This window comes from Oncorhynchus gorbuscha, unplaced genomic scaffold (genome assembly GCF_021184085.1).
Source record: "Oncorhynchus gorbuscha isolate QuinsamMale2020 ecotype Even-year unplaced genomic scaffold, OgorEven_v1.0 Un_scaffold_2870, whole genome shotgun sequence".
In the NCBI taxonomy this organism is placed as follows: Eukaryota; Metazoa; Chordata; class Actinopteri; order Salmoniformes; family Salmonidae; genus Oncorhynchus; species Oncorhynchus gorbuscha.
The window spans coordinates 2,501-28,563 of NW_025747265.1; the positions used below are offsets into that span (position 1 = coordinate 2,501).

The window sequence follows — 26,063 nt, forward strand, 5'->3', positions numbered from 1 at the left end:
TTCACATTCTTGGGTTTGCGCTTATCAACTATCCTCTTCCACTCAGCCCACAGGTTTTCAATTGGATTGAGGTCTGGATACTGAGATGGCCAACTCAGCCCACAGGTTTTCAATTGGATTGAGGTCTGGATACTGAGATGGCCAACTCAGCCCACAGGTTTTCCATTGGATTGAGGTCTGGATACTGAGATGGCCAACTCAGCCCACTGGTTTTCAATTGGATTGAGGTCTGGAGACTGAGATGGCCAACTCAGCCCACTGGTTTTCAATTGGATTGAGGTCTGGCGACTGAGATGGCCAACTCAGCCCACAGGTTTTCAATTGGATTGAGGTCTGGCGACTGAGATGGCCAACTCAGCCCACAGGTTTTTGATTGGATTGAGGTCCGGCGACTAGATGGCCAAGGCAGAGCATTTATTTTGTCGTCACAGAACCATTTCTGTGTGGATCTTGAGGTCTGTTTCAGGTCATTGTCTTGTTGGAAAGTCCACCTACGGCCAAGTCCTAGCCTTCCGGCAGAGGCAACCAGATTGTCAGCCAAAATTGCCTGGTACTTGGTGGAATTCATTATGCCATCAATCTTAACCAGTGCCCCTGGACGTCTGGAATTAAAACAGTCCCAAAACATCACTGACCCCCCTCCATATTTCACCGTGGGTATGAGGTGCCTCTCCTTGTATGCATCTCTGTTTCACCGTGGGTATGAGGTAACTCTCCTGGTATCTCTGTTTCACCGTGGGTATGAGGTAACTCTCCTGGTATCTCTGTTTCACCGTGGGTATGAGGTAACTCTCCTGGTATGCATCTCTGTTTCACCGTGGGTATGAGGTAACTCTCCTGGTATCTCTGTTTCACCGTGGGTATGAGGTGCCTCTCCTGGCATCTCTGTTTCACCGTGGGTATGAGGTAACTCTCCTGGTATCTTTGTTTCACCGTGGGTATGAGGTGCCTCTCCTGGTATCTCTGTTTCACCGTGGGTATGAGGTAACTCTCCTGGTATCTCTGTTTCACCGTGGGTATGAGGTAACTCTCCTGGTATCTCTGTTTCACCGTGGGTATGAGGTAACTCTCCTGGTATCTCTGTTTCACCGTGGCTATGAGGTGCCTCTCCTGGCATCTCTGTTTCACCGTGGGTATGAGGTGCCTCTCCTGGTATCTCTGTTTCACCGTGGGTATGAGGTGCCTCTCCTGGCATCTCTGTTTCACCGTGGGTATGAGGTAACTCTCCTGGTATCTCTGTTTCACCGTGGGTATGAGGTAACTCTCCTGGCATCTCTGTTTCACCGTGGGTGTGAGGTAACTCTCCTGGTATCTCTGTTTCACCGTGGGTATGAGGTAACTCTCCTGGTATGCATCTCTGTTTCACCGTGGGTATGAGGTAACTCTCCTGGTATCTCTGTTTCACCGTGGGTATGAGGTAACTCTCCTGGTATCTCTGTTTCACCGTGGGTATGAGGTGCCTCTCCTGGCATCTCTGTTTCACCGTGGGTATGAGGTGCCTCTCCTGGCATCTCTGTTTCACCGTGGGTATGAGGTGCCTCTCCTGGCATCTCTGTTTCACCGTGGGTATGAGGTAACTCTCCTGGTATGCATCTCTGTTTCACCGTGGGTATGAGGTGCCTCTCCTGGCATCTCTGTTTCACCGTGGGTATGAGGTAACTCTCCTGGTATCTCTGTTTCACCGTGGGTATGAGGTAACTCTCCTGGTATCTCTGTTTCACCGTGGGTATGAGGTAACTCTCCTGGTATCTCTGTTTCACCGTGGGTATGAGGTAACTCTCCTGGTATCTCTGTTTCACCGTGGGTATGAGGTAACTCTCCTGGTATCTTTGTTTCACCGTGGGTATGAGGTAACTCTCCTGGTATCTCTGTTTCACCGTGGGTATGAGGTAACTCTCCTGGTATCTCTGTTTCACCGTGGGTATGAGGTAACTCTCCTGGTATCTCTGTTTCACCGTGGGTATGAGGTAACTCTCCTGGTATCTCTGTTTCACCGTGGGTATGAGGTAACTCTCCTGGTATCTCTGTTTCACCGTGGGTATGAGGTAACTCTCCTGGCATCTCTGTTTCACCGTGGGTGTGAGGTAACTCTCCTGGTATCTCTGTTTCACCGTGGGTATGAGGTAACTCTCCTGGTATGCATCTCTGTTTCACCGTGGGTATGAGGTAACTCTCCTGGTATCTCTGTTTCACCGTGGGTATGAGGTAACTCTCCTGGTATCTCTGTTTCACCGTGGGTATGAGGTGCCTCTCCTGGCATCTCTGTTTCACCGTGGGTATGAGGTGCCTCTCCTGGCATCTCTGTTTCACCGTGGGTATGAGGTAACTCTCCTGGTATGCATCTCTGTTTCACCGTGGGTATGAGGTGCCTCTCCTGGCATCTCTGTTTCACCGTGGGTATGAGGTAACTCTCCTGGTATCTCTGTTTCACCGTGGGTATGAGGTAACTCTCCTGGTATCTCTGTTTCACCGTGGGTATGAGGTAACTCTCCTGGTATCTCTGTTTCACCGTGGGTATGAGGTAACTCTCCTGGTATCTCTGTTTCACCGTGGGTATGAGGTAACTCTCCTGGTATCTTTGTTTCACCGTGGGTATGAGGTAACTCTCCTGGTATCTCTGTTTCACCGTGGGTATGAGGTAACTCTCCTGGTATCTCTGTTTCACCGTGGGTATGAGGTAACTCTCCTGGTATCTCTGTTTCACCGTGGGTATGAGGTAACTCTCCTGGTATCTCTGTTTCACCGTGGGTATGAGGTGCCTCTCCTGGCATCTCTGTTTCACCGTGGGTATGAGGTAACTCTCCTGGTATCTCTGTTTCACCGTGGGTATGAGGTAACTCTCCTGGTATCTCTGTTTCACCGTGGGTATGAGGTGCCTCTCCTGGCATCTCTGTTTCACCGTGGGTATGAGGTAACTCTCCTGGTATCTCTGTTTCACCGTGGGTATGAGGTAACTCTCCTGGTATCTCTGTTTCACCGTGGGTATGAGGTAACTCTCCTGGTATCTCTGTTTCACCGTGGGTATGAGGTAACTCTCCTGGTATCTCTGTTTCACCGTGGGTATGAGGTGCCTCTCCTGGTATCTCTGTTTCACCGTGGGTATGAGGTAACTCTCCTGGTATCTCTGTTTCACCGTGGGTATGAGGTAACTCTCCTGGTATCTCTGTTTCACCGTGGGTATGAGGTAACTCTCCTGGTATCTCTGTTTCACCGTGGGTATGAGGTAACTCTCCTGGTATCTCTGTTTCACCGTGGGTATGAGGTAACTCTCCTGGTATCTCTGTTTCACCGTGGGTATGAGGTAACTCTCCTGGTATCTTTGTTTCACCGTGGGTATGAGGTGCCTCTCCTGGTATCTCTGTTTCACCGTGGGTATGAGGTAACTCTCCTGGTATCTCTGTTTCACCGTGGGTATGAGGTAACTCTCCTGGTATCTCTGTTTCACCGTGGGTATGAGGTAACTCTCCTGGTATCTCTGTTTCACCGTGGGTATGAGGTAACTCTCCTGGTATCTCTGTTTCACCGTGGGTATGAGGTAACTCTCCTGGTATCTCTGTTTCACCGTGGGTATGAGGTAACTCTCCTGGTATCTCTGTTTCACCGTGGGTATGAGGTAACTCTCCTCGTATCTCTGTTTCACCGTGGGTATGAGGTAACTCTCCTGGTATCTCTGTTTCACCGTGGGTATGAGGTAACTCTCCTGGTATCTCTGTTTCACCGTGGGTATGAGGTAACTCTCCTGGTATCTCTGTTTCACCGTGGGTATGAGGTAACTCTCCTGGTATCTCTGTTTCACCGTGGGTATGAGGTGCCTCTCCTGGTATCTCTGTTTCACCGTGGGTATATTCAACCGTTTGTGGATCTTCTTGCCACTACCAGATTTATGAAGGTCTACGACCATCTGTCTCTTTGTGAACTGCCAGTTCTTTTCCTCATGGTGTTGGATGACAAAGGGATACTGCATGGTGTTACGCTCGTGGAAAGGATCGGACCAAGGTGCAGCGTGGTAGGTGTAACAGTATATCGCGCCCAGACCCGGGCGCGAACCAGGGACCCTCTGCACACATCAACAACAGTCACCCTCCGAAGCATCGTTACCCATCGCTCCACAAAAGCCGCGGCCCTTGCAGAGCAAAAGGGAACCACTACTTAAAGGTCTCAGAGCAATTGACGTCACCGATTGAAACGCTATTTAGCGCGTACCAACGCTAACTAGCTAGCTATTTCACATCCGTTACACCAGCACCACCGCTAACTAGCTAGCTATTTCACATCCGTTACACCAGCACCACCATTAACTAGCTAGTTATTTCACATCCGTTACACCAGCACCACCGCTAACTAGCTAGCCGTTTCACATCCGTTACACCAGCACCACCGCTAACTAGCTAGTTATTTCACATCCGTTACACCAGCACCACCGCTAACTAGCTAGTTATTTCACATCCGTTACATAGGCGTACATTTGGTTTTTAATAAAAACAAACACCTAAAAACAACAAAAGGGTTGTACTGGGGGGTGTACTGGGGGCGGTTTGTACTGGGGGGTTGTACTGGGGGAGGGGGTTGTACGGGGGGTTGTACTGGGGGCGGTTTGTACTGGGGGGTTGTACTGGGGGTGGGTTGTACTGGGGGGGTTGTACTGGGGGTGGGTTGTACTGGGGGGTTGTATACTGGGGGTTGTACTGGGGGGTGTACTGGGGGGGTTGTACTGGGGGGTTGTACTGGGGGGTTGTACTGGGGGGGGTTGTACTGGGGGGTTGTACTGGGGGGGGTTTACTGGGAGGGTTGTACTGGGGGGGTTGTACTGGGGGGTGGGTTGTACTGGGGGGTTGTACAGGGGGTTGTACTGGGGGGTTGTACTGGGGGGGGTTGTACTGGGGGGTTGTACTGGGGGGTTGTACTGGGGGGTTGTACTGGGGGTTGTACTGGGGGGTGTACTGGGGGGGGTTGTTCATGTAAGCAAATATAGTTTGTTTTTAACGTGTCACTTATCTCGATGATTGTTTATAGTATTTTGTAATAATGCATAACAATTCTCAGTCGGCCGAGAACGGTAAGTACAGAATCTCTTGCACATGTCTATGTGTAACAATCTTTTATAAAATAATGAATACGGCTCTATTTTATTTGATTAGGTAAACAGGAAGTACCAAGTCAACCTGTTGTTATTATGATTCAATATATTTCTCAGTAAATGTTTTGAAAAAACATCAAATTTGAGTACAAATTCATTTGTCGATCTGGTCACTTTGTGGTCTAATGTATGTAATATACTCAGAATGGGGACTGATAGGGAGAGAGGCTTGATGCATTTCCTGGAATTGGTGAGTCGCCAAAACCTTTGCAAATACATCTCACAACGCATCTTGTTGAACTCTGCATTGCTTTTAGGGCCATATTTAATTTAATAGATGTTTTAAATGTTATTTATGTAATGTTTCATAGAACGTTTTTAATGGGAAATCCTGGCAGTGGTTATTTATGGTGGTCAGCGTAAGTCAGTATGGAAGTGACACATCAAAGCAATGAATCATCAGTTTGGATGACGGCATACAGATGGTCAACCAGGCCTAGGTCTGGGTCTAATGAGCATCAGCATGGGGGGGGGTTGGAGGCCTAGGTCTGGGTCTAATGAGCATCATCATGGGGCGGGGGGCTGGAGGCCTAGGTCTGGGTCTAATGAGCATCAGCATGGGGGGGGCTGGAGGCCTAGGTCTGGGTCTAATGAGCATCAGCATGGGGGGGGGGGGGCTAGGTCTGGGTCTAATGAGCATCAGCATGTGGTGGGGGGTGGGGCTGGAGGCCTAGGTCTGGGTTTAATGAGCATCAGCATGGGGTGGGGCGGGGGGCTGGAGGCCTAGGCCTGGGTCTAATGAGCATCAGCATGGGGTGGGGGACGGGGGGAGGTTCTGCTTAGTGGAAAGGCCTACAGTAGAACTATGCATTAACATTTCCATGTTGAGAAATATTCAACAAAATGCTATGATGCTAATGGAGATACTTAAAGGCCCAGTGCATTAAAAAAAACCTGTGTCCACACTATGAAGCCCTCAGAGTCTGAGCCTCGCCCCGATGGTCACGCAGAGAATGATTCTAGCTCCGATGGGAGTGACATTTTTTGAAGAAAATTGAATCTTGAATCCCTTTCTTTTGGCTGATCCATATGCAGTTTTTTTTTCTTCCAGAGGGAGCAGGTACTATGAGTCACGTCCCTCGGGACAAGACCTGTGACTGCGGAGCAGGGCGCCTCTGAAAGGAGCACTGGGGTGGTGTTGAAGAGATGCTGGGAACGAGGCCCTTTATCTACTGACCCAGAGTCAGATGAAGCCCTTAATCTACTGACCCAGAGTCAGAGTTCCTTCATCTACTGACCCAGAGTCAGATGAGGCCCTTTATCTACTGACCCAGAGTCCGAGTTCCTTTATCTACTGACCCAGAGTCAGATGAGGTCCTTTATCTACTGACCCAGAGTCAGATGAGGTCCTTTATCTACTGACCCAGAGTCAGATGAGGTCCTTTATATACTGACCCAGAGTCAGATGAGGCCCTTTATCTACTGACCCAGAGTCAGATGAGGTCCTTTATCTACTGACCCAGAGTCAGATGAGGTCCTTTATATACTGACCCAGAGTCAGATGAGGCCCTTAATCTACTGACCCAGAGTCCGAGTTCCTTTATCTGTGTGGTCCTTCTGTAGCTCAGTTGGTAGAGCATGGCGCTTGTAACGCCAGGGTAGTGGGTTCGATTCCCGGGACCACCCATACGTAGAATGTATGCACACATGACTGTAAGTCGCTTTGGATAAAAGCGTCTGCTAAATGGCATATTATTATTATTATTATTACTGACCCAGAGTCAGATGAGGTCCTTTATCTACTGACCCAGAGTCAGATGAGGTCCTTTATCTACTGACCCAGAGTCAGATGAGGTCCTTTATATACTGACCCAGAGTCAGATGAGGCCCTTAATCTACTGACCCAGAGTCAGATGAGGCCCTTTATCTACTGACCCAGAGTCAGATGAGGCCCTTTATCTACTGACCCAGAGTCAGATGAGGCCCTTTATCTACTGACCCAGAGTCCGAGTTCCTTTATCTACTGACCCAGAGTCAGATGAGGTCCTTTATCTACTGACCCAGAGTCAGATGAGGCCCTTTATCTACTGACCCAGAGTCCGAGTTCCTTTATCTACTGACCCAGAGTCAGATGAGGTCCTTTATATACTGACCCAGAGTCAGATGAGGCCCTTAATCTACTGACCCAGAGTCCGAGTTCCTTTATCTACTGACCCAGAGTCAGATGAGGTCCTTTATCTACTGACCCAGAGTCAGATGGGGTCCTTTATCTACTGACCCAGAGTCAGATGAGGTCCTTTATCTACTGACCCAGAGTCAGAGATCCTTTATCTACTGACCCAGAGTCAGATGAGGCCCTTTATCTACTGACCCAGAGTCCGAGTTCCTTTATCTACTGACCCAGAGTCAGATGAGGTCCTTTATATACTGACCCAGAGTCAGATGAGGCCCTTAATCTACTGACCCAGAGTCAGATGAGGTCCTTTATCTACTGACCCAGAGTCAGAGATCCTTTATCTACTGACCCAGAGTCAGATGAGGCCCTTTATCTACTGACCCAGAGTCCGAGTTCCTTTATCTACTGACCCAGAGTCAGATGAGGTCCTTTATATACTGACCCAGAGTCAGATGAGGCCCTTAATCTACTGACCCAGAGTCCGAGTTCCTTTATCTACTGACCCAGAGTCAGATGAGGCCCTTTATCTACTGACCCAGAGTCAGATTAACTCCTTTATCTACTGACCCAGAGTCAGATGAGGTCCTTTATCTACTGACCCAGAGTCAGATGGGGTCCTTTATCTACTGACCCAGAGTCAGATGAGGTCCTTTATCTACTGACCCAGAGTCAGAGATCCTTTATCTACTGACCCAGAGTCAGATGAGGCCCTTTATCTACTGACCCAGAGTCAGATGAGGCCCTCTATCTACTGACCCAGAGTCAGATGAGGCCCTTTATCTACTCACCCAGAGTCAGATGAGGTCCTTTATCTACTGACCCAGAGTCAGATGAGGCCCTTTATCTACTGACCCAGAGTCAGATGAGGCCCTTTATCTACTGACCCAGAGTCAGATGAGATCCTTTATCTACTGACCCAGAGTCAGATGAGGTCCTTTATCTACTGACCCAGAGTCAGATGAGGCCCTTTATCTACTGACCCAGAGTCAGATGAGGTCCTTTATCTACTGACCCAGAGTCAGATGAAGCCCTTTATCTACTGACCCAGAGTCAGATGAGGCCCTTTATCTACTGACCCAGAGTCAGATGAGGTCCTTTATCTACTGACCCAGAGTCAGATGAGATCCTTTATCCACTGACCCAGAGTCAGATGAGGCCCTTTATCTACTGACCCAGAGTCAGATGAGGCCCTTTATCTACTTTCCAGGTACAACCTTCTCAAACCTCAGCATCTCTCCACAGTTTCTCCTCCTGGTGTTTTCAAGACAACTGGGACCTCGAGAATTTTTTTTTTTTTTAAACATAGGTAAAATCATAACATCAGTGATCTTCAGGTCCTTCAAAACGATTTTTCCCAGTTGGAACTCGTTTCTTTCCCGAGTTCCCAGTAATCTTGAACGCGGCTGAATTCAGATATTTCCGTGTTCCGAGTGGATATGAACGCGGCATTACGTCATCGAAAGTCGATGTTGAGTCACATGATATTGGTGGCGAGTGATCACGTGTCCTTTTTTACAGCCGGGTAATCTGGAGCTCAGCCCTGTCTAGAATTAATTTTCCTTCCTAAAACCGGTTGTATTTCATCAATATACGGATATATTTTGAGGCCTCAATATGCCTATATTCTCGGAGCTGTATTTTAATGTGGATAATGGTTACTTGGAAGGGTTGGTCAGGGGTTTTAAGGCTGGAATCCTTTCACAGGGAGACTATCTAAATCTCGTCCAGTGTGAAACCCTGGAAGGTGAGTCGGAGCCAAAGTCAGCGTGCTCGTCTGCATAACTATGTTGTCAAATGTACACAGTGGCTTTTCAAGTGGTATTGTTAACATTTATTAAACGTTACTGGATTTATAAAAAACATGTGGCGTTTCCGAAGACCTGGCCAGTCGCCATGCTACTACTGTACCTTATATATATATATATATAATGTTAATGACAACTCTAGCCAGCTATAACAGTAGGTTACTAACTAATATCTCATGATGGGTCCTTGTATTATTAATTTAGTTAACGTTAAGCTATCTATATAAGGTTACTCTGTCTTGAATAGTAGCTTATTAATGATCCGTTTTGTATATGGATGTAGGTCATTCAATTTAAATGTGCGGGTCGCTAGATTTCGAGATTAAATTGGGTCTCACAAAACCGATATTATTCTTTTGAATTAGTTAGCTAACGTTAATTTACCTAACTACATTTTAATTAGCTGGGAAGCTATCGTGCCAGTTAGTGGACTGAAGGAGCCGGACGTTTCTCTGAAAAGGTTAAAAGGACCGTTTTACAATTTGTTTGAACGACGTGCGACTGTCAGTTTCCTGTCGCACAGACATAAAATAATATATATATATATATATCTGCGACTGTCAGTTTCCTGTCGCACAGACATAGTCGCAGATATATATATATATATATATATATATATTATTTTGTCAGTTTCCTGTCGCACAGACATAAAATAATATATATATATTATTTTATCTCTCTGCGACTGTGGCAACGTCACAGCGACCAGACCAAATCCTACTGTAACATGACGCAGGAGTGTTAAAAGTAGGTCATTCTACCTGATAATTTTTATTTCGTCACACTGTGACAGGAAGTTGTTTTCTGTCAGTTCACCATTAACCTCACCTTGTAAATAATGTTGTTGTGGCTTTATTTTTCTGTCATAATTAATCAAAAGCAGCGAAAGTTAAGACGATGTCAGCTATCTACACAAAGTAGATGTCCTAACCGACTTGCCAAAACTATAGTTTGTTAACAAGAAATTTGTGGAGTGTTTGAAAAACGAATTAATGACTCCAACCGAAGTGTATGTAAACTTATGTGTATATATGTATATATCTCACACACAAATGTCTTGTTAACAAACTATAGTTTTGGCAAGTCGGTTAGGACATCTACTTTGTGCATGACACAAGTCATTTTTCCAACAATTGTTTACAGACAGATTATTTCATTTCATTCACTGTATCACAATTCCAGTGGGTCAGAAGTTGTTGACTGTACCTTTTAAACAGCTTGGGCAAATTCCAGAAAATAATGTCATTGCTTTAGAAGCTTCTGATAGGCTAATTTACATCATTTGAGTAAATTGGAGGTGTACCTGTGGGTGTATTTCATTACCTTCAAACTCAGTGCCTCTTTGCTTGCTATCATGGGGAAATCATGGGGAAATCAAAATAAAAAATGGTAGACCTCCAAAAGTCTGGTTCATCCTTGGGAACAATTTCCAAACACCTGAAGGTACCACGTTCATCTGTACAAACAATAGTACGCAAGTATAAACACCATGGGACCACGCAGCCGTCATACCGCTCAGGAAGGAGACGCGTTCTGTCTCCTAGAGATGAACGTACTTTGGTGCGAAAAGTGCAAATCAATCCCAGAACAGCGAAGGACCCTGTGAAGATGCTGGTGGAAACGGGTACAAAAGTATCTAAATCCACAGTAAAACGAGTCCTATATCGACATAACCTGAAATGTTGGCCATCAGGACCATCGTTATGTTTGGAGGAAAAAGCGGGAGGCTTGCAAGCTGAAGAACACCATCCCAACCGTGATGCACAGGGGTGGCAGCATCATGCTGTGGGGGTGATTTGCTGCAGGAGGGACTGGTGCACTTCACACAATAGATGGCATCATGAGGTAGGAAAATTGTGGATATATTGATGCAACATCAAGACATCAGTCAGGAAGTTAAAGCTTAGTCGTGAATGGGTCTTCCAAATGGACAATGACCCCAAGCATACTTCCAAAGTTGTCTTTAAGCCATTTTGCCACAAAGTCAAGGTATTGAAGTGACCATCACAAAGCCCTAACCTCAATCCTATCGAAAATTTGTGGGCAGAACTGAAAAACCATGTGGGCCAAAACTCACCCAATTTATTGAGGGAAGATTGTGGAAGACTACCTGATGCTTTTGACCGAAGTTTGACCGAAGTTACACTCAATTAGTATTTAAATTGTTAACGTAAACTTCTGACCCACTGGGAATGTGATGAAAGAAATAAAATATTAAATAAATAATTCTCTACTATGATTCTGACATTTCACTTTCTTACAATCAAGTGGTGATCCTAACTGACCAGAGGCCGTAAAAATAAATTCTGGGATTAGCCTCCCTATGGTACTCCCAATCACAGCCAGATGTGATTCAGCCTGAATACTCTGGTCATTATTTGAACTGGCTAGCTAGCAATGGACCAAAGCATTGTTTATCAAAAATAAAATAGTTGCCTGGCTTGCAAGGTTAACTTAAGTAACAGTGGTTTCAGGAAAGAAGCTCTGAGATTTTCACATTGCTCATAAGAAGAATCTAAAGATAAATTTAGCCTTCAGATGCTTTTGGGAAACCAGGCCCTGGTTATTACATTGCATTGACTGCTGTAGCTAGCTAGTATTAACAAGCTAGTAGCTAGCCAGTATTAACAAGCTAGTAGCTAGCCAGTATTAACAAGCTAGTAGCTAGCCAGTATTAACAAGCTAGTAGCTAGCCAGTATTAACAAGCTAGTAGCTAGCCAGTATTAACAAGCTAGTAGCCAGCCAGTATTAACAAGCTAGTAGCTAGCTAGTATTAACAAGCTAGTAGCTAGCCAGTATTAACAAGCTAGTAGCTAGCTAGTATTAACAAGCTAGTAGCTAGCCAGTATTAACAAGCTAGTAGCTAGCCAGTATTAACAAGCTAGTAGCTAGCCAGTATTAACAAGCTAGTAGCTAGCCAGTATTAACAAGCTAGTAGCTAGCCAGTATTAACAAGCTAGTAGCTAGCCAGTATTAACAAGCTAGTAGCTAGCCAGTATTAACAAGCTTGTATTTATTGAAGAACCGTTAGCAAGAACCATTAGCATCTATTCATTACCAGGCTGCCTACATAAAATGTTAAATAAATCACATTAGATTGATCAACAGCGGGATTTCTATGAGGAACTGAAACTATTGCTCAAAGTATTGCTCGATTAGCTTACACATCAAGTAAAATGGAAGCATTCTAGACACACAGCTAGCCAGCCTCTTCCCTTGTGTATGGGTCTCTAACATACCGTTAGCATCATGCCCTCTCACAGCAGCATTACTGTGAGCTTGTACTTGTCCTGTGCATGTCATTTATTGTGTCTGTTGAAAGCCACTGTTACCCAGTATCTGAAGACGTCTTGCCCCCCCCCCCCCCACGCAGACCTGAAACTCCATCTGCAGAGCACGGACTATGGCAGCTTCCTGGCCAACGAGCCGTCCCCCCTCACCGTGTCCGTCATCGACGACAAGCTCAAAGAGAAGATGGTGGTGGAGTTCCGTCACATGAGAAACCAGTCCTACGAACCGCTGGCAAGCTTCATGGACTTCATCACGTGAGTCATTCACAGGCTCTCTGGTGTCTGCCAAGCCTCTATCCCAAATGAAGGGGCAAGATGGGTGCCCATGTTGTCTAATTAAATTGAGCCTGTCTTTCCCATGCATTTTTTTTTAGGGGGGGGGGGGGTTTAGGCTTAGAATATCACCTTGTCTTATTATTGCTTGGAACAAATCAGCTATTGGTTAAACTGTATATGTCCGTCTCCCATCTCTTTTCAGTTATGTGACATCTGTATGGTCCATGTTTCATACTCTTATATATGCCTATTGACTCATTCTAGCCTGAGAGAGAACCCTCGTACCGGCTCTTACCGGCCGCCTTTCATTCTAGCCTGAGAGAGAACCCTCGTACCGGCTCTTACCGGCCGCCTTTCATTCTAGCCTGAGAGAGAACCCTCGTACCGGCTCTTACCGGCCGCCTTTCATTCTAGCCTGAGAGAGAACCCTCGTACCGGCTCTTACCGGCCGCCTTTCATTCTAGCCTGAGAGAGAACCCTCGTACCGGCTCTCACCATCTTGCAAAATGAAATGTAATATTTGCTATGCTCTTAACTACCCAGTCATCACTGAAACACGCGCTCTCCTCCCATCCTCACAGGTACAGCTACATGATAGACAATGTGATCCTGCTGATCACGGGCACCCTGCACCAGCGTGCCATCTCTGAGCTGGTACCTAAGTGCCACCCTCTGGGCAGCTTTGAGCAGATGGAGGCAGTCAACATCGCCCAGACCCCAGCAGAACTTTACAACGCCATCCTGGTCGACACCCCTCTGGGTAAGGCAGGACTGTGACTGCTGCCCTATTCCCTATATAGTGGTACTACTATAGACCAGAGCCCTATTCCCTATATAGTGGTACTACTATAGACCAGAGCCCTATTCCCTATATAGTGGTACTACTATAGTCCAGAACCGTATTCCCTATTCCCTATAGGGGGGTATTCCCCACCCCCCCCTAAGTTTTAGATGCACTATTGTTAAGTGACTGTCCCACTGGATGTCATAAGGTGAATGCACCAATTTGTAAGTCGCTCTGGATAAGAGCGTCTGCTAAATGACTTAAATGTAAATGTAAATGTAGTGGTACTACTATAGACCAGAGCCCTATTCCCTATATAGTGGTACTACTATAGACCAGAGCCCTATATAGTGGTACTACTATAGACCAGAGCCGTATTCCCTATATGGTGGTACTACTATAGACCATAACCCTAGTCCCTATATAGTGGCACTACTATAGACCAGAGCCCTAGTCTCTATATAGTGGTACTATTATAGACCAGAGCCCTATTCCCTATATAGTGGTACTACTATAGACCAGAGCCCTATTCCCTATATAGTGGTACTACTATAGACCAGAGCCCTATTCCCTATATAGTGGTACTACTATAGACCAGAGCCCTATTCCCTATATAGTGGTACTACTATAGACCAGAGCCCTATTCCCTATATAGTGGTACTACTATAGACCAGAGCCCTATTCCCTATATAGTGGTACTACTATAGACCAGAGCCCTATTCCCTATATAGTGGTACTACTATAGACCAGAGCCCTATTCCCTATATAGTGGTACTACTATAGACCAGAGCCCTATTCCCTATATAGTGGTACTACTATAGACCAGAGCCCTATTCCCTATATAGTGGTACTACTATAGACCAGAGCCCTATTCCCTATATAGTGGTACTACTATAGACCAGAGCCCTATTTCCTATATAGTGGTACTACTATAGACCAGATCCCTATTCCTTATATATTGCCCTACTTTAGACCAGAACCCTATTCCCTATATAGTGGTACTACTATAGACCAGAGCCCTATTCCCTATATAGTGGTACTACTATAGACCAGATCCCTATTCCCTATATATTGCCCTACTTTAGACCAGAACCCTATTCCCTATATAGTGGTACTACTATAGACCAGAGCCCTATTCCCTATATAGTGGTACTACTATAGACCAGAGCCCTATTCCCTATATAGTGGTACTACTATAGACCAGAGCCCTATTCCCTATATAGTGGTACTACTATAGACCAGAGCCCTATTCCCTATATAGTGGTACTACTATAGACCAGAGCCCTATTCCCTATATAGTGGTACTACTATAGACCAGAGCCCTATTCCCTATATAGTGGTACTACTATAGACCAGAGCCCTATTCCCTATATAGTGGTACTACTATAGACCAGAGCCCTATTCCCTATATAGTACACTACTATAGACCAGAGCCCTATTCCCTATATAGTGGTACTACTATAGACCAGAGCCCTATTCCTATATAGTGGTACTACTATAGACCAGAGCCCTATTCCCTATATAGTGGTACTACTATAGACCAGAACCCTATTCCTATATAGTGGTACTACTATAGACCAGAGCCCTATTCCCTATATAGTGGTACTACTATAGACCAGAGCCCTATTCCCTATATAGTGGTACTACTATAGACCAGAGCCCTATTCCCTATATAGTGGTACTACTATAGACCAGAGCCCTATTCCTATATAGTGGTACTACTATAGACCAGAGCCCTATTCCCTATATAGTGGTACTACTATAGACCAGAGCCCTATTCCTATATAGTGGTACTACTATAGACCAGAGCCCTATTCCCTATATAGTGGTACTACTATAGACCAGAGCCCTATTCCCTATATAGTGGTACTACTATAGACCAGAGCCCTATTCCCTATATAGTACACTACTATAGACCAGAGCCCTATTCCCTATATAGTGGTACTACTATAGACCAGAGCCCTATTCCCTATATAGTGGTACTACTTTAGACCAGAACCCTATTCCCTATATAGTGGTACTACTATAGACCAGAGCCCTATTCCCTATATAGTGGTACTACTTTAGACCAGAACCCTATTCCCTATATAGTGGTACTACTATAGACCAGAGCCCTATTCCCTATATAGTGGTACTACTATAGACCAGAACCCTATTCCCTATATAGTGGTACTACTATAGACCAGAACCCTATTCCCTATATAGTGGTACTACTATAGACCAGAGCCCTATTCCCTATATAGTACACTACTATAGACCAGAGCCCTATTCCCTATATAGTGGTACTACTTTAGACCAGAACCCTATTCCCTATATAGTGGTACTACTATAGACCAGAGCCCTATTCCCTATATAGTGGTACTACTTTAGACCAGAACCCTATTCCCTATATAGTGGTACTACTATAGACCAGAGCCCTATTCCCTATATAGTGGTACTACTATAGACCAGAGCCCTATTCCCTATATAGTGGTACTACTATAGACCAGAGCCCTATTCCCTATATAGTACACTACTATAGACCAGAGCCCTATTCCCTATATAGTGGTACTACTTTAGACCAGAACCCTATTCCCTATATAGTGGTACTACTATAGACCAGAGCCCTATTCCCTATATAGTGGTACTACTTTAGACCAGAACCCTATTCCCTATATAGTGGTACTACTATAGACCAGAGCCCTATTCCCTATATAGTACACTACTATAGACCAGAGCCCTATTCCCTATATAGTGCTTACTTATCTAAATAAGCGTATTGACTCGGGGTTGAATACTTACTTAATCTAACGTATATTGGTTTTATTTTTAATTAATTGTGTAAAGAATGTTAGCATTTTTCTTCCACTTTAAAATTAGAGTATTTTGTGGAGATCAATGACCAAAAATCACAATTGAATCAATTTCAATCTGACTTTGTAACTCAAAAAAATATGAAAAAATCAAAGAGGATGAATACTAAGGATACCCACTCTATGTACTGTAGATGTATATCCAAGAGGATGAATACTAAGGATACCCACTGTATGTACTGTAGATGTATATCCAAGAGGATGAATACTAAGGATACCCACTGTATGTACTGTAGATGTACATCCAAGAGGATGAATACTAAGGATACCCACTCTATGTACTGTAGATGTATATCCAAGAGGATGAATACTAATGATACCCACTGTATGTACTGTAGATGTATATCCAAGAGGATGAATACTAAGGATACCCACTCTATGTACTGTAGATGAATATCCAAGAGGATCAATACTAATGATACCCACTGTATGTACTATAGATGAATATCCAAGAGGATAAGTACTAATGATACCCACTATGTACTGTAGATGTACATCCAAGAGGATGAATACTAAGGATACCCACTCTATGTACTGTAGATGAATATCCAAGAGGATCAATACTAATGATACCCACCGTATGTACTGTAGATGTATATCCAAGAGGATGAATACTAAGGATACCCACTGTATGTACTGTAGATGTATATCCAAGAGGATGAATACTAATGATACCCACTGTATGTACTGTAGATGAATATCCAAGAGGATGAATACTAATGATACCCACCGTATGTACTGTAGATGTATATCCAAGAGGATAAGTACTAATGATACCCACTATGTACTGTAGATGAATATCCAAGAGGATAAGTACTAATGATACCCACTGTATGTACTGTAGATGTATATCCAAGAGGATGAATACTAATGATACCCACTACTGCGTTACTTTTGAATGCACAGAAGGGCTCTGGTCCAAAGTAATGCACAATGAAATGGGGTGCCATTTGGGACACGTTCTGGCAGTGCTCCACCCTCTATTGGGTTGATTTACTGATCCACTAGTACTGCTTAGTAGTGTGGATCGCTTTTCTCTACTGTCTGTTCCCCATCCTGGGTGGTTTACTAATGGAACTGTCCACCCCCCCGTCCTGGGTGGTTTACTAATGGAACTGTTCCCCATCCTGGGTGGTTTACTAATGGAACTGTCCACCCCCCCGTCCTGGGTGGTTTACTAATGGAACTGTTCCCCCCCCCCCCATCCTGGGTGGTTTACTAATGGAACTGTTCCCCCATCCTGGGTGGTTTACTAATGGAATTGTCCCCCCCCCTCCATCCTGGGTGGTTTACTAATGGAACTGTCCCCCCCTCCATCCTGGGTGGTTTACTAATGGAACTGTCCCCCCCCCCCCTCCATCCTGGGTGGTTTACTAATGGAACTGTCCCCCCCCCCTGTCCTGGGTGGTTTACTAATGGAACTGTTCCCCCCGTCCTGGGTGGTTTACTAATGGAACTGTTCCCCCTGTCCTGGGTGGTTTACTAATGGAACTGTTCCCCCCCATCCTGGGTGGTTTACTAATGGAACTGTTCCCCCCCTGTCCTGGGTGGTTTACTAATGGAACTGTCCCCCCCCTGTCCCGGGTGGTTTACTAATGGAAGTCATGGATTTGAGAATCCAAGGAAGAAGAATCTTTGAACATCAGACTGGATGGATTTTATAACCTGTAGCACTAGATGGTGCTATAACTCAACTTTGCTCATAAATGTGTCATCTTCTAAATCCTGTTTTAAATGTCTGATCATTTCTTCAGCTGCTTTCTTCCAAGACTGCATATCTGAGCAGGATCTGGATGAGATGAACATCGAGATCATCCGTAATACTCTGTATAAGGTGAGCAAAGGGATTTCATTCACCTGTAATACTCTGTAATAAGGGATTTCATTCACCTGTAATACTCTGTAATGAGGTGAGCAAAGGTATTTCATTCACCTGTAATACTCTGTAATGAGGGATTTCATTCACCTGTAATACTCTGTAATGAGGTGAGCAAAGGGATTTCATTCACCTGTAATACTCTGTAATGAGGTGAGCAAAGGGATTTCATTCACCTGTAATACTCTGTAATGAGGTGAGCAAAGGGATTTCATTCACCTGTAATACTCTGTAATGAGGTGAGCAAAGGGATTTAATTCACAATGTTAAACAACATCGTGCATCAGAAGATGGATGGTCATTGACTTTATTCCATGTATTCATTTCCAGGCTTATCTGGAGGCTTTCTACAAGTTCTGCTCCACTCTGGGAGGAACCACTGGTGACACCATGTGTCCTATTCTAGAGGTCCGTGAGCGTGTCCCTTTATTAGAAAGTTAACTTGATATACAAGTGTCTTCGGGAAAGTATTCAGACCCCTTGACTTTTTACACATTTCTGTTACAGCCTTATTCTAAAATGGATTAAAAAAGAAACTCATCAATCTACACATAATACCCCATAATGACATCACAATACCCGATGATGACATCACAATACCCCATGATGACATCACAATACCCCATGATGACATCACAATACCCCATAATGACATCACAATACCCCATAATGACAAAGCAAAAACAGGTTTTTAGACATTTTCACAAATGTATAAAAAAAAACAGATTTACATAGGTATTCAGAACCTTTGCTAAAATTGATCTCAGGTGCATCCTGTTTCCATTGATCGTCCTTGAGATGTTTCTTCAACTTGGAGTCCACCTGTGGTAAATTCAATTGATTGGACATTATTTGAAAAGGCACACACCTGTCTATATAAGGTCTCACAGTTGACAGTGCATGTCAGAACAAAAACCAAGACATGAGGTAGAAGGAATTGTCCGTAGAGCTCAGAGACAGGATTGTGTCGTGGCACAGATCTGCAGCATTGACGGTCCCCAAGAACACAGTGGTCCATCATTCTTAAATGGAGGAAGTTTGGAACCACCAAGACTCTTGAGCTGGCCACCCGGCCAAACTGAGTAATCGGGAGAGAAGGGCCTTGGTCAGGGAGGTGACCAAGAACCCGATGGTCACTCTGACAGAGCTCCAGACTTCTTCTGTGGAGATGGTTGTCCTTCTGGAAGGTTCTCCCATCTCTGCAGCACTCCACAAATCAAGCCTTTATGGCTCCTGTAGCCATTCCTCAGTAAAAGGCACATGACAGCCCGCTTGGAGTTTGCCAAATGGCACCTGAAAGATTATTTGGTCTGATGAAACCAAGATTGAACTATTTGGCCTGAATACCAAGTGTCACGTCTGGAGGAAATCAGGCACCATCTCTACAGTGAAGCATGGTGGTGACCGCATCATGCTGTGGAGAAGATTTTCAGCGGCAGGGACTGGGAGACTAGTCAGGATCGAAGGAAATATGATCTGAGCAAAGTACAGAGAGATCCTTGATGAAAACCTGCTCCAGAGCGCTCGGGACCTTAGACTGGGGTGAAGGTTCACCTTCCAACATGACAATGACCCTAAGCACACAGCCAAGACAACGCAGGAGTGGCTTCGGGACGAGTCTCTGAATGTCCTTGAGTGGCCCAGCCAGAGCCTGGACTTGAACCCAATCGAACATCTCTGGAGAGACCTGAAAATAGCAGTGCAGCAACGCTCCCCCATCCAACCTGACAGAGCTTGAGAGGAACTGCAGAGAACAGTGGGAGAAACTCTAGGCTCCAGAGTAACGCAGCAGTCTAAGGCACTGCATCTCAGTGCTTGAAGCGTCACTACAGACACCCTGGTTCGATACCAGGCTGTATCTCAACTGGCCGTGGTTGGGAGTCCGATAGGGCGGCGCACAATCGGCCCAGCGTCGTCCGGTTTGGGCCGGTACAGGCCATCATTGTAAATACGAACTTGTCCTTAACTGACTTGCCTAGTTAAAATAAAACTCCAGAAATACAGATGTGCCAAGCTTGCATCGTCATTCCCAAGAAGACTGGAGGCTGTAATCGCTGCCAAAGGTGCTTCAACAAAGTACTGAGTTTAACATTTTTATAAATATATATTTATATATATTTGCAAAATGTCAACTTGTTTTTGCTTGATCATTAGGGGTATTGCGTGTGTCTGTGTAGTGATGAGAAAAGAAAAACAATTGAATCCATGTTAGAATAAGTCTGTAACGTAACAGAATGTGAAACCGACAAGGGTCTGAATACTTTCCGAATGTTCTCTTTAGTCATTTATACTTCACCGTCCAATTGAAAGGAAACATTTACCCACACCTTGAAGTGTGTTCTAGTATATTAATCTCTCACCTGTCAATCAGTCAGTTTCCTATTTCCTCTCCCTCTGTGTGTCCAGTTTGAGGCGGACAGGAGGGCCTTCATCATCACCATCAACTCATTTGGTACGGAGCTGTCTAAGGAGGACCGTGCCAAGCTGTTCCCCCACTGTGGCAAGCTGTACCCTGAGGGGCTGGCTCAGCTTGCCCGCGCTGACGACTACGAACAGGTCAAAGCTGTGGCTGACTACTACCCTGTAAGTTATACTATGACTGCTAGCCCAGGCTGCTAGCTACTACCCTGTAAGTTATACTACGACTGCTAGCCCAGCCTGCTAGCTACTACCCTGTAAGTTATACTACGACTGCTAGCCCAGGCTGCTTAGCTACTACCCTGTAAGTTATACTACGACTGCTAGCCCAGCCTGCCGGCTACTACCCTGTAAGTTATACTACGACTGCTAGCCCAGCCTGCTGGCTACTACCCTGTAAGTTATACTACGACTGCTAGCCCAGCCTGCTGGCTACTACCCTGTAAGTTATAGTACGACTGCTAGCCCAGGCTGCCGGCTACTACCCTGTAAGTTATACTACGACTGCTAGCCCAGGCTGCTGGCTACTACCCTGTTCATTACTGGTCCTTACTACCGCTACTACTAGCCTAGCCTACTGGCTACTACCCTGTCAGTTACTGGTCCTTACTACTGCTACTACTAGCCTAGCCTGCTGGCTACTACCCTGTCAGTTACTGGTCCTTACTACTGCTACTACTAGCCTAGCCTGCTGGCTACTACCCTGTCAGTTACTGGTCCTTACTACTGCTACTACTAGCCTAGCCTATTGGCTACTACCCTGTCAGTTACTGGTCCTTACTACTGCTACTACTAGCCTAGCCTATTGGCTACTACCCTGTCAGTTACTGGCCCTTACTACCACTACTACTAGCCTAGCCTATTTGCTACTACCCTGTCAGTTACTGGTCCTTACTACTAGCCTAGCCTATTGGCTACTACCCTGTCAGTTACTGGTCCTTACTACTAGCCTATTGGCTACTACCCTGTCAGTTACTGGTCCTTACTACTAGCCCAGCCTACTGGCTACTACCCTGTAAGTTATACTACGACTGCTAGCCCAGCCTACTGGCTACTACCCTGTAAGTTATACTACGACTGCTAGCCCAGGCTGCCGGCTACTACCCTGTAAGTTATACTACGACTGCTAGCCCAGCCTGCTGGCTACTACCCTGTAAGTTATACTACGACTGCTAGCCCAGGCTGCTAGCTACTACCCTGTAAGTTATACTACGACTGCTAGCCCAGCCTGCTGGCTACTACCCTGTAAGTTATACTACGACTGCTAGCCTAGCCTACTGGCTACTACCCTGTAAGTTATACTACGACTGCTAGCCCAGCCTGCTGGCTACTACCCTGTAAGTTATACTACGACTGCTAGCCCAGGCTGCCGGCTACTACCCTGTAAGTTATACTACGACTGCTAGCCCAGGCTGCCGGCTACTACCCTGTAAGTTATACTACGACTGCTAGCCCAGCCTGCTGGCTACTACCCTGTAAGTTATACTACGACTGCTAGCCCAGGCTGCTAGCTACTACCCTGTAAGTTATACTACGACTGCTAGCCCAGCCTGCTGGCTACTACCCTGTAAGTTATACTACGACTGCTAGCCTAGCCTACTGGCTACTACCCTGTAAGTTATACTACGACTGCTAGCCCAGCCTGCTGGCTACTACCCTGTAAGTTATACTACGACTGCTAGCCCAGCCTGCCGGCTACTACCTTGTAAGTTATACTATGACTGCTACCCCAGCCTGCCGGCTACTACCCTGTAAGTTATACTACGACTGGTAGCCCAGGCTGCCGGCTACTACCCTGTAAGTTATACTACGACTGCTAGCCCAGGCTGCCGGCTACTACCCTGTAAGTTATACTACTACTGCTAGCCCAGGCTGCTGGCTACTACCCTGTAAGTTATACTACGACTGCTAGCCCAGCCTGCTGGCTACTACCCTGTAAGTTATACTACGACTGCTATCCCAGCCTGCTGGCTACTACCCTGTAAGTTATACTACGACTGCTAGCCCAGCCTGCTGGCTACTACCCTGTAAGTTACTGGTCCTTACTACTAACACCTTCACCAAGTCTCTTTCTGTCCTGTGACTATATTTAGAGCGGCACACCTGCTATAAGGACATGGTATCACTTCCTAGAACCGTTGAACTAAAACAGAGGACCAATGAAATATGTTCTCAATCCCCCAGCAATACAGCTACCCTCCTGCCTCATCCTATTGATAGTCAAAACATATGGTGATGCAGCTCAGACCGGCTAACTCCTCTCCTCTCCTCTCAGGAATACAAGCTCCTGTTTGAGGGAGCAGGCAGCAACCCAGGGGACAAGACACTGGAGGACAGGTTCTTTGAGCATGAGGTGAGCAGCGCGACCTCTACACACACGCACACGCACACTCACTCCCCTCTAATCATAGTATTAACAGAACCCCCCCCAAGACCCACGACCCCCCCGGCGTCCTCGTTAACCCACGACCCGCCCGGCGTCCTCGTTAACCCACGACCCGCAAGGCGTCCTCGTTAACCCACGACCCGCAAGGCGTCCTCGTTAACCCACGACCCGCAAGGCGTCCTCGTTAACCCACGACCCGCAAGGCGTCCTCGTTAACCCACGACCCGCAAGGCGTCCTCGTTAACCCACGACCCGCAAGGCGTCCTCGTTAACCCACGACCCGCAAGGCGTCCTCGTTAACCCACGACCCGCCCGGCGTCCTCGTTAACCCACGACCCGCCCGGCGTCCTCGTTAACCCACGACCCGCCCGGCGTCCTCGTTAACCCACGACCCGCCCGGCGTCCTCGTTAACCCACGACCCGCCCGGCGTCCTCGTTAACCCACGACCCGCCCGGCGTCCTCGTTAACCCACGACCCGCCCGGCGTCCCCGTTAACCCACGACCCGCCCGGCGTCCTCGTTAACCCACGACCCGCCCGGCGTCCTCGTTAACCCACGACCCGCCCGGCGTCCTCGTTAACCCACGACCCGCCCGGCGTCCTCGTTAACCCACGACCCGCCCGGCGTCCTCGTTAACCCACCACCCGCCCGGCGTCCCGCAACCCCCACCCGCCCGGCGTCCTCGTTAACCCCCACCCGCCCGGCGTCCTCGTTAACCCCCCACCCGCCCGGCGTCCCGTTAACCCCCACCCGCCCGGCGTCCTCGTTAACCCCCCACCCGCCCGGCGTCCTCGTTAACCCCCACCCGCCCGGCGTCCCCGTTAACCCCCACCCGCCCGGCGTCCTCGCAACCCCCCCACCCGCCCCGGCGTCCTCGTTAACCCCCCACCACCACCCCGGCGTCCTCGTTAACCCACCCACCACCACCCCGGCGTCCTCGTTAACCCACCCACCACCACCCCGGCGTCCTCGTTAACCCACCCACCACCACCCCGGCGTCCCCGTTAACCCACCCACCACCCCCGCGTCCTGCAGGTGAAGCTGAACAAGCTGGCGTTCCTGAACCAGTTCCACTTCAGCGTGTTCTGTGTCCTCGTTAACCCACCCCCTGATGTCCCCGTTAACCCACCCCCTGATGTCCTCGTTAACCCACCCCTGATGTCCTCGTTAACCCACCCCCTGATGTCCTCGTTAACCCACCCCTGATGTCCTCGTTAACCCACCCCCTGATGTCCTCGTTAACCCACCCCTGATGTCCCCGTTAACCCCCCCCTGATGTCCCCGTTAACCCACCCCCTGATGTCCCCGTTAACCCCCCCCTGATGTCCTGCAGGTGAAGCTGAACAAGCTGGCGTTCCTGAACCAGTTCCACTTCAGCGTGTTCTATGCCTACGTCAAGCTGAAGGAGCAGGAGTGCAGGAACATCGTGTGGATCGCTGAGTGTATCGCTCAGAGGCACCGCGCCAAGATAGACAACTACATCCCCATCTTCTGATCTGAACACACACCAGTACCCCTCTCATTCTGATCTACACACACACACACACACACACACACACCAGTACCTCCCTACATTCTGATCTGACACACACACACACACACACCAATACCTCCTTACATTCTGATCTCACACACACACACACACACACACACCAATACCTCCTTACATTCTGATCACACACACACACACACACACACCTCCCTACATTCTGATCTGAACACACACACTTCTTTATCTTCTAATCCCACGTATCCATCCACAGTTTCTCTCCGATCCACAGTTACTGTACAAACACATGTATCTTCTAATCTGAGATGGACAGCTCTTCTCTCAATAGCTGAGCGATGCCTTGTCTAGTCCTTCTACATTAGGACCGGGTAAATGTGCTCCAACTCCCGTTGTTTTTGTCTCTTCATGGATAGATGCTAAATACCAGGCATCCTCTTCCACTGGGGTTCCACTAGTAACTTAACGAGGTTTTAATTTATTTCTGAAAGATACTGCGACTTCTATAACACACATGGGTCAACGTGACTTCAGAAGAGCACACTGGTTCCTCCTCTGAGACATTCCCCCAGCCAGCCAGCCAGCCAACTCCACTAAGGAATGATGGGCTATTGGATGGCTGCTTGCTGTTTTTAACCAATCGTCATCGGCACAGTCTATTTTGCCCTTAAAAATCACAGGAAGTGAACGTGCCATCAGCAGGTTCACTTTAGACAGAAACGCGTTCCATCTCTCATCCTTTTGACTTGTATAGCCGGAGTGGATCAGATATTTGTGTGAGTCCATCACCCCGTTGAAAGGTATTTTGTCCCGAGCTTGTTGCTTGTTCTGACAATGTACAATACTGTCTTGATTGGTTGAGTTTTTTTTTTGTAGTCGCTATAGAAGTGAAGCAACTCTTTACATTCAGCAGTTTAAGTGTGTGTGTCTCTAATGCACCCTATTCACTAAGTAGTGCACTTAGTTTAACCAGGGACCCCTATTCACTAAGTAGTGCACTTAGTTTAACCAGGGACCCCTATTCACTAAGTAGTGCACTTAGTTTAACCAGGGGCCCCTATTCACTAAGTAGTGCACCTAGTTTGACCAGGGACCCCTATTCACTAAGTAGTACACTTAGTTTGACCAGGGACCCCTATTCACTAAGTAGTGCACTTAGTTTAACCAGGGACCCCTATTCACTAAGTAGTGCACCTAGTTTGACCAGGGGCCCCTATTCACTAAGTAGTGCACTTAGTTTGACCATGGGCCCCTATTCACTAAGTAGTGCACCTAGTTTGACCAGGGACCCTATTCACTAAGTAGTGCACTTAGTTTAACCAGGGACCCCTATTCACTAAGTAGTGCACTTAGTTTAACCATGCACCCCTATTCACTAAGTAGTGCACTTAGTTTGACCAGGGGCCCCTATTCACTAAGTAATGCACTTAGTTTAACCAGGGCCCCTATTCACTAAGTAATGCACTTAGTTTAACCAGGGACCCTATTCACTAAGTAGTGCACCTAGTTTAACCAGGGACCCCTATTCACTAAGTAGTGCACCTAGTTTGACCATGGACCCCTATTCACTAAGTAGTGCACTTAGTTTGACCAGGGACCCCTATTCACTAAGTAG

At 46.7% G+C, this 26,063-nt stretch overlaps 2 protein-coding genes across 2 annotated transcripts; one reads left to right on the plus strand and one right to left on the minus strand.

Moving 5' to 3' along the window:
* Positions 1 to 4,525: 4,525 nt before the first annotated feature.
* LOC124026980 (gibberellin-regulated protein 14-like) lies at positions 4,526 to 4,958 on the minus strand (the record flags this gene model as incomplete). Its single annotated transcript, XM_046339565.1, has 1 exon — positions 4,526 to 4,958. A coding segment is annotated over exon 1 (433 nt), but the record flags the coding sequence as incomplete, so codon positions are not given.
* A 3,789-nt stretch (positions 4,959 to 8,747) lies between these two features.
* Positions 8,748 to 24,494, plus strand: LOC124026981 (V-type proton ATPase subunit d 1). Its single transcript, XM_046339566.1, has 8 exons — positions 8,748 to 8,997; positions 12,433 to 12,604; positions 13,207 to 13,385; positions 18,016 to 18,095; positions 18,468 to 18,545; positions 20,544 to 20,720; positions 22,831 to 22,908; positions 24,275 to 24,494. Exons 1-8 carry the CDS (start codon positions 8,868 to 8,870, stop codon positions 24,434 to 24,436), a joined length of 1,056 nt encoding a protein of 351 aa, XP_046195522.1. The 5' UTR covers positions 8,748 to 8,867; the 3' UTR covers positions 24,437 to 24,494.
* Positions 24,495 to 26,063: the final 1,569 nt, after the last annotated feature.

Excerpts from the sequence above, each read along its gene's own strand:
- LOC124026981 (XM_046339566.1), top strand. The coding sequence starts at position 8,868 with ATGCCTATATTCTCGGAGCTGTATTTTAATGTGGATAATGGTTACTTG. Across the intron at positions 12,605-13,206 it reads AGCTTCATGGACTTCATCAC|GTACAGCTACATGATAGACA; the intron begins GTGAGTCATTCA and ends CCATCCTCACAG. Across the intron at positions 18,546-20,543 it reads CCATGTGTCCTATTCTAGAG|TTTGAGGCGGACAGGAGGGC; the intron begins GTCCGTGAGCGT and ends CTGTGTGTCCAG.